This window comes from Cariama cristata, unplaced genomic scaffold (assembly GCF_000690535.1).
Source record: "Cariama cristata isolate BGI_N322 unplaced genomic scaffold, ASM69053v1 scaffold20420, whole genome shotgun sequence".
Lineage (NCBI taxonomy): Eukaryota > Metazoa > Chordata > Aves > Cariamiformes > Cariamidae > Cariama > Cariama cristata.
Genome location: NW_009593303.1, coordinates 17,853 through 26,430, shown reverse-complemented (window position 1 = coordinate 26,430; position 8,578 = coordinate 17,853). Strand labels below are relative to the sequence as shown.

At 52.3% G+C, this 8,578-nt stretch overlaps 2 protein-coding genes across 2 annotated transcripts in view; one reads left to right on the top strand and one right to left on the bottom strand.

Annotated features, from left to right (window-relative positions):
* The window catches only part of LOC104169128 (putative cation exchanger C521.04c), a gene marked incomplete at its 5' end in the record, with an annotated part of 3,172 nt that extends 609 nt beyond the window's left edge, over positions 1-2,563 (top strand). Inside the window, 9 exons of the mRNA XM_009709951.1 lie at positions 28-77; positions 161-279; positions 429-466; positions 681-793; positions 887-1,035; positions 1,251-1,345; positions 1,645-1,723; positions 2,002-2,110; positions 2,490-2,563. Of these exons, the coding sequence (XP_009708253.1) occupies positions 28-77; positions 161-279; positions 429-466; positions 681-793; positions 887-1,035; positions 1,251-1,345; positions 1,645-1,723; positions 2,002-2,110; positions 2,490-2,563 (826 nt within the window). The remainder of the gene's footprint in view (positions 1-27; positions 78-160; positions 280-428; positions 467-680; positions 794-886; positions 1,036-1,250; positions 1,346-1,644; positions 1,724-2,001; positions 2,111-2,489) is intronic.
* Positions 2,564-7,753: 5,190 nt separating this feature from the next.
* KLHDC10 (kelch domain containing 10) overlaps positions 7,754-8,578 on the bottom strand; it is a gene marked incomplete at its 5' end in the record, with an annotated part of 10,010 nt that continues 9,185 nt past the window's right edge. The window contains one exon of the mRNA XM_009709940.1: positions 7,754-8,014. Coding sequence (XP_009708242.1) covers positions 7,805-8,014 — 210 coding nt within the window. The remainder of the gene's footprint in view (positions 8,015-8,578) is intronic.

The following is an 8,578-nucleotide window of genomic DNA, read 5'->3' as shown; positions in this document are numbered from 1 at the left end:
CACCGGACAACGGGGGAAGGGTGCCAGCAGCCGCTCGGCGGGCGTCGGCTCAGCACTGCTCTTCCTCTCTGTGGGAGGTAAGTTGGGGAGAGGGGTGTCCCCAGCTCTGCCGGGGTCCCACCGGCGTGGGCACCCACCCCACGCCCCTCCATCTCCACAGGCGTCTTTGCCCCAACGCTCTTCTCCAAGGTGTACGGGAAGCTGGTCTGTGGTGAGTGCCACAACATCACCCAGAACCTGCTGGGCCACTACCTCTGCCACAACTGTCACTTTGACCTGGTGAGTGTGGACGCAGACCCCCAGGTGCTGGGGTTTGGTGTCGGGGATGTTCCGAGCCCAGCTGGCTCCCGCTCTAGTGTTGCGTGGTGGCAGCGGGGCTGTCCCTTGTCCCCTGCATCCCTGTTGACAGCTGCGCTCTCTCTTTACAGATGGAGAACAATGGCACCCTCTACTACAGCCATGTCCAGTGAGTGCCCGCTGGGGTGGGGACAGGGTTGTCCCTACATTGGGGTGGCACCTCCTGGGTTTGGTCTTGGTCCCGCATCCTTTCCAGGTCCCCCCTCCCCACTCAGTGAAGGACTCTGATCGACCACTCCATATCCTCCATCCCTGTGGGACCCCCCCAGCGTCTCCAGTTTGGACCCTGGTGACATTGAGCACGTGTCACCTGTGTCCCACAGACCCCTGGTGTACACAGTGTCTCTCCTGCTCCCTGCTGCCTACCTCATTGGCCTCTTCTTCACCTTGAAAACTCACTCGCACATCTACGACATCCACATCAGCGACTGTCACAGTGAGTGTCCCCAAACCGCGGGATGCCCTGGCTGCAGAGCTGGCTCTTCTGACCACTGCGGGGTGTCCCACCGCATCTCTGCTCTTTCCCCAGTGCCTGGCCATCACCACAGTGCTGTGGTCCACTGGTCTCGCTGGCGGGCCCTGGTCATCCTCCTGCTTTCCACCCTCTGCATGTCAGCCTGTGCCGACCTGGCCACGGAGCACATCAGCCCCATCCTCACCAACTCCACCATCTCGCAGGTGAGCGTGGGGATGGTGGTGAGCCAGGTTTGGGTGGCCCTGGGGACGAAGATCCCTCCAGGGATGCGAACCTGCCTCAGCTGCACTTTGATCCCCAAAAGTGTGTGGGGAAAGATGCTGAGATGCTCCACGCATCGAGGAGCTTGGTCGCCCAGGGTTTGGATGTGGTCAGCATCAGGCAATAAGCTTATGCTGATGTCACCCCTTCCCTGCAGTACTTCATTGGCGTCACCGTGCTGGCAATGGTGCCTGAGCTGCCAGAGATTGTCAACGGCATCCAGTTTGCCCTAGAAAACAATCTGAGCTTGAGGTGAGATGGCTAAATGGATTGGTTTTGGGGTGTCCTCCTTCAGCATGGTCCCCGTGCCCTGTCCCAGTCTGTCTTGGTGCCAATGATGGGCTGTCCAGCTTCATGCCAATGGTGGGCCAGCTCCCTGCCAGCTTGCCTTAAAGAGACCTTAAAGCCACCCAAAAAACTGGGCCCAAACCAGTTTGGGCTGCACAGTTTGGTTCCCCAAGGTGCGTTTTTATTCTCATTATGAGCTGAGTGACCCAAGAGCTGCCAGCGATCCGGTGCTTGGCAGCTCTTAAGTCCTCTGTCCTCCCCAGCATCGAGATTGGGAACTGCATTGCCGTCCAGGTCTGCATGCTCCAGATCCCCATCCTGGTGCTCTTCACCATCTTCTATGTGAGTAGCCCCAGGACACAGCCCCTGGGTGACCTCCTGCAGCAGGGTTGGGGTCTCCCTGAGACATAGCGAGAGCACAGCTGCTGTCCCCAGTGTCTCCTCCTCTGCTCAGTGCAGGGGAAGGTGGGGTCAGATGTCTCCTACCCTGGCTGATGCTGTCCTCAGCCCTAGGGACACGTAGCAGAGGGGGTTTAAGGGATAATGTGCGAATCTCCAACCACAGTCATTGCGGGGCTGTCCTCGTTGGCCATAAACCCCAAATTCTCTCTGCCCCGCAGCCGACCAACTTCACGCTTGTCTTCAGCGACCTCCATGTCTACGCCAGCATGTTCAGCGTGGTGCTCATGAACTACATCTTCATGGACGGCAAATGTGACTACTTCCAAGGTAACTGCTTGCCTGTGAGGCTGCTGTGGGACTTGGTGTACCCACTTTCCCTGTGCTGATGGGGTGGGGGGCTCCTGGAGACAATTTCGGGGTCATCTGTTTGCTGCAGCTCTTGGCATGTGGTGGCTCGAGCAATTCTGGGGTCTTGGTTGACTATCCTTGGAGGTGCTGGAGCTGCCACCCTGCAGCAGCTCCAAGGCGGGGCTCACTCCCTTTTTACCCTTAGGGAAGGAGTTTTAAACCCCTTTTTGAGATTTTTGCAGAGGACCACGGAAGTCCTCTGCAGTGGGCTGGTTCAGACCACACTAGACAGTCTTAAAAGCAACCTTACTCTTTGCTCCAGGGAGTAACCCCCTCCAATCTGCTCTGTCTGCCCTAGGCACGGTGCTTGTGATGGTCTACTTCATTCTCCTGGCTGTGTATTTCTTCGCCCCATCGCCCAATGGCTGCTGAGGCTTGGACTCTGCTTTCTCCAACCCTCTCATTGGGTTCAGCACCCATGAAGGTGTTATCCAGTGTCTCAGGGACTTGGCCAGGCTGGCTCTGGTCTGGAAGTTTGCTGAAGTCCCTGCTGCTGCCTGGTTCCCCCAGTGGGGTGCCAATGGGGCTTCAGCGATGCGAAGGGTGGTGGCAACGGAACCACTCCTGGACCAAGGAGTCTCAACACCAGAGCACTTCACAAGAGGTATTTCCAGCCCACACTTGTGTGGTTGGAAGGAAAATTGTCCTTAGTGGAGGGTCTTGAAGGAGGTTTCTGTGTGGTCTTCAGGACAGACCCCTCGCTTGGGATGTGTTGCACTGGGAGAAGGTGCCTGAGAAGAGGCTCTCGCTCTTCTAGGCAGTGAGTGATCCTGGGCCTAGAAGGGACTCGGGTCTGGGGATCACACCTTGATGGTACTAGAAATGCACCAAAAAGTATTTTTCAGCTGTTTTGTCATTAAAGCAGTTTTGTACAAATCAGAAACAAACTTGTTTCTCCTTAAACAAGCCTTCAGTCACCTGTCCAGGCCCTGCTGTGCCCACCACCCAAGTTAGTGATGGTCTTGGAGTGATGGCCACTTGGTGCCCGCCATGGCTGGCTCTCAAAGTGCTGAGCGCTGGGCACCAGCAATGACTCGGTTAGAGCCAGCATCCCTGGGAGCGGAGCAGGACAGCACTCAATGCCCTCTGGCAGGGGAGATCCCACCACTGCCACAGGGACAGAGGCAGCAGTGGGGTGGCCGTGGGCTCCAGCTTTGTGACCTTCCCTAAGCTCCAGCTCTTGTTTCCAGCCTGGTCTTGTCTGATTGTCCTGGGTCATCCTTGCTTGGAGGTCTTTAACAGGCTCCTAAGAAGGGTCAGGGATGCTCCCGGTGCTGTTTGCAGGGTACAAGGTGGAACACACCAGGGACTGGCTCATCTCCCTCTGCGAAGGCAAATGACAGCGGGTGAGGTGAGAGGACAAAGCGGGTGGCTTGGACTGATTTATTATCAGAGCTTTTAAAAAAACCAAACAAAAACCCAAAACAACCTAAAATTAAAACACTGACAGATACATAAACACAGGCAATGCAGCTCCTGTGCCCCTTCTCCCTCCCCAGCCCTGCAGGGACATACTTTGGCATAAAAACCAGGGAGGGGACTGCTGCCCACTGCCTGCAATGTGAATGTTGGACTCTGGAAGGTCCCATAGCCAGTGGAGAAACAGGACTAGACTTTTCAAACAGCCCAGAGTAAGGCAGGCAGCCAGCAGCAGCCTGGGATCCCCCTCCCTCCCAAATGAGGGCAGCTGCTCGTTAGCAATTAATGATCCTGTTTTATCAAGCTTTTGTTGTTTTCCTAGTATAGCATCAATATGGACAATCCTGCTGTCATTAATGCAGATGTCTGGGAAGATTCCTGGGTGAGTACCTGGAGTTGGCCGATGGCAGCGGATGGGCTCAACAGCACAGGGCAGTAAGAGAAGGAAAAGGAGTAGGATGGGTGGGCAGAAGATGATGGCACCAAGCAGGTTCTCCTACATCTCACCTGAAGCTAAACCGAAAACATCTACCCTGGGGTGAGGGATGTTTGGGACTTCTCCTGGAGCCAGACACAGCCTTTGTGTTTAGGAAAGCATGGTAGGGCCAGCACTGCGGGTCTCTTCCCCAGTGTCCTGCTCTGCAGCAGGTCAAGCCCAGCAGTAGCTGCTGGTGGCTGTAAGGATGCCCCAAAGAAGTCCTACGTTGCCTCGAGCTGCTCTGCTTGGTGCTGGGAGCAGGGCTAAGTCGTGGGGTGAAGGCAACAGGGCTGTCCCACAAAACCCTGTTCTGAGATGGCTTTCGCTGTGTGTCCTGTCCTGGGCAGCATTGCTGATGCTCTTAACTCCTCTCCACCCATCAGTTGCTGCAGCTGCTGAATCCTTTCCCAGTCCCTTAAGGAAATCACGGCCCTGTCCTGGCAAAGACAGTAACACATCGATCTTCTGCTGTCACATGTGGAATTGCACAGAGGGAGTTAACTTGCCCTTAAAAGGGAGAAACCAGTACTTGGGCATCACCTGGGCTGGAGGTGAAGACAAGCAGGAGATGGAACAAGAAAAGCCTGGAGCCATACATCCTTCAAGCTGCACCCCAGAGCAGAGCCTCTGCCACCGTGAGCCAGCAAGAAGCTTTTAGAATTCAAAAACTCAATACGCAGTACACTAGCAGCAACTCAAGCAAACCCTCAAAAGGGCACTGTGAGCTTTGCAGTGCTTAAAATAAGTGTGTGTGTTTTGGCAGCGTGTTTTGGCTTTTTTGTTTGTGTGTGGTTTTTTTTTTTTTTTTTTAGGAAGAGCCTCCAAGAGCTTGTGGTAAGGGAGAGGGTCGTGAACTCCCATCAGTGGACAACGCTTATATCTGCTTTTATCAGCAAATCAAGTCCCTGGTCCTTTATTCCGTAGAGCTCCTGGCTGTGCTACCCTAATTCCTGTCTGCTGGGGATGCAGCATGGCTGGGTTGGAGGGATAAAACCAGCTCCAGGCCAGAGGTGGAGGGCACAGGCAGGCTCTGGGCTTGTACCTTCAGTGGTCTCCAGCCAGCAGAAGAAGCATGGGCATTTGCGTTTGGGTGACCCCCATAGCGTGCTGCAGGGATGTCAAGGGCTGTATCATCCTGCCTGGGTGGCGGAACATGTTCCATGTCAAGATTTGAAGCTAAGACTAAGTGACAGTGTTACAGGTGTCAGTACGGAGCCCGGCTGAGGCCAGATGTGCCCCGGGTCAACATCCACCACCATTTTACCTACATTCACATCGGGGGAAAGCTCCTGGCTGCCCCCATAAGGCTACCAGAGCAAAGAAGACATTAGAGCTCAAGGAATCTGCTTGATTGGACATCCAGGCTTGGCTGGTTTTAATACTGTCGTGGTGATGACAGGAGATGCTCTTTAAAGTAGGTAAGGGAAGAACCATGTATAACCAGGCAGTTCCAGTATAAAGCTCCCAGCAAAGATTAAGTGCAGACATTCAGCCTCTGCCAGGGGTGAGAACCACTGAGTTCAGGCTAGAAGAGGGAGCTGGAGAAAATGCCCACTGGCCCAATTTGGCTCTGCAGAAGAGCACACCACAAGCCAGGGGCAGGAGAGCAGGTAACCCTTCCCCAGCTCACGGCTAGGTTCAGGTCCTTAGCCAGGAACAGTGGGATGCTGCAGCAAGCAGCCAGGGAGGCTCTGAAGGGGCTGAAATAGGATGATAATACTCCCCAGGAGCAAAGGATTTCTGCCCAACAGGCGCTTAGCTAGAAGCCAGCCTAAACAGAGTTGGGGACTGCACCGCTGAGGTGCCCAGCTTTGCCCTGGGAGCCGCAAGTCCTGCACGAGTACAACAAAGGGGCCCCGTGCAACAGCACTACAAGCAGCTGCCACCGCTTTCTGTGGTCCAAAGCACCAGAGAATGCTTCAGCTGTGATGCCCAACCTTTATTTTTCTGGGCCTTGGGAGGAAAACAAACTCCAGCAACTGAGGCTACAGAAGGGGGGGGGAAGGAAATCTATCCCCGAGAATAGGGGAAGCTTAACATTGGGGCAAGTGGTAAGCCTTCAGCTGAACAGTGGGGTGGGCGCTCTCTAAGATAGGTAGCAGGGACTTCATCATCCAGTGCTGTTCAGATCAACAACATGAAGACAATGCTATGGTTTATTTAAACATAAATGTAATTTCTTAAAAAGAAACTAAAACCCCAGAGTCTAACCTTTGCCTTTGATGATGGAAGGGGAAGGTACTAGGAAAAGATGACCTAAAAAAAAAGGCACTTAAAAATGGTCTTCAACTGAAAAGGGTTTTGCACAAACCTGATGTCAGCCACCTGGAGCTGCTCAGAGTTCAAGAGCCACTTACACATGGTCTCTAGAGCTCACTTCACAGTATATGGAGCACAGCAAGGCAAGAGCCATACATCCTCCTACCTGGGCAGAGATGACCACTGCTCCCAGCAAGAGGGAGAGATGGTCTTGACCACTGCTCCCAGCAAGAGGGAGAGATAGTCCCTCTCTCCTTTTTTTTTTTTGATGCTGTGTTTCCTGGGATGAGCGATCCATGGATTTCCAAGGATCCATATTAAAACCACATGCAGCAATAACTTCCCCCAACCCTGGAGGAACATGGAGCTAACTATTTTTTTTGATGCTGTGTTTCCTGGGATGAGCGATCCATGGATTTCCAAGGATCCATATTAAAACCACTTCCCCCAACCCTGGAGGAACATGAAGCTAACTAGAAAAAGGCCAACATGTGATGCGTGGGAGGAAGGAAAACAGAAAGCTTATAGGTACACCTTAAGAGTCAGATGCTGATAACCAGGACTTGAGCTGGCATGGGTAGCTCACGCTCAAGCACTGGGTATGACACACTGCAGGTTACAAGACAGCTCTGAAATCTACAGGGTGGGTTTTTGCTGTTAGCTCATTCAGAGTGCAATGTGAGCAGGAAGGGTCAAAAAAGATTCAGCAAACCCTTTTTCCTCTCCCCTCACCACCCTGAGTAAACTACACAGTAGTCCACTACATGGCAACTTCTAACCAGTCTTCCAAGCAAACCTTTCAATATGAAAATGTGAGGAACACAGACACGGGGTGTTTCAAATCACTGCACACTGCACCAGAAAAGCTGCACAGGCAAAGCTTCACTCACTGCCCTGTGTGACGTTCCAGCCGTCTTCTGAAGCTCAAAGAGATGGGAACATGCCCGTGAAACACATGCAAAGCCTTCAAGCGGAAGGAGTTCTTGGTTTTATAGAGGGAGAGCTCAGCTGGGCGTTAGGGGGGATGAATGTTATCCAAAGCAAAAGAAGTAGTCAGCTGTTGTTCTGCACTGAACGTCCTCTGTTAGATACATCTTGTGAAAATACTAAGCTGAACGTGCCACGTGTAAGCATGGGCTCAGACATTCGCTAAGCTCCCCACCCTCCCCAGTTAAGTTGCAAGCATGTGCTGATGACAGTTTGATGGCTGCGTGTTATGGATTAGTCCCAGAGAGTATTTTTGATTAATGGTGTAATTTAGAGATCCATAAATAAAAAGTGGATTTTTCAACAACTTAAAAGTAAAAATTTCTAGAAAGGCATCAATGTATTTGCTGAGTAAGGCGTTGAGCAGGTTCCTCCATGTTTTTAGCAAGACCATCCACAGTATCCATAAATAGGGGGCAGGAGGGGGCTTCTTGAATGTAGTGTGTCTTGGACAGAAGCATGAGATGTTCTCATTTTAGTCGCTCAACAAGTCCCTGCGTCAGTCCAAGGTGCAAAAGCTGAGATCTGGAGAGAGTTGCTAGATGAGGGAAATATTCCAGGAGCTTCTCCCATGACAGTTCCAGCAGGCTGGGTACCACCAGCCACATTTTAAACAGTGAGCCAGTCCGTTTGTTTTCGTGGATGTTGACCACCCCTCCATGAACATACATGCAGCCGGCCTAGATGGGAAAAGGGGGAGCGGGGAGTTACACGGGGCATAGACCAAACCGGCACACCAGAAGGTGCTGAGGCATAACACAGCCAGGAAAACTGGGCTTTGACTCTCCAGATTCCCAGCTGGTTAATCGCAGAGTGCGATGACTCTCACACACCTTTATGTGCTGGTAACAGAAGTGTCACTGCCTGAGCCAGTCACCTCGGGCTCCTCTCATAGCCAAGGGGACGAATCACTGCTGAAGGGCACTTCTCTCTTCCTAAAGCACGTATCTGCTAGCTTAGAGTGCTTCGATCTGTATTTTAGGTGAATTCTACCCCAATAAATCAATTTTAGGAGTGGGGTAAAGTGTTAATAAATGAGTATAGAACCATACTTAGGTTTCAACTAAAAAGAATGTGTTTTTTTCAAACTAAAAACCACACCATACAAAGACACGCTGCATTCCCTCTCCTGGCTCAGCACAACCGTGGAATAATCCAGGAATGACACAAACACAGAGAGATGGGAAAAGCTCAGCTGCTGACCTATTTTGTGAGTGGCATTTTTCAATATACAGGAAAAGAAA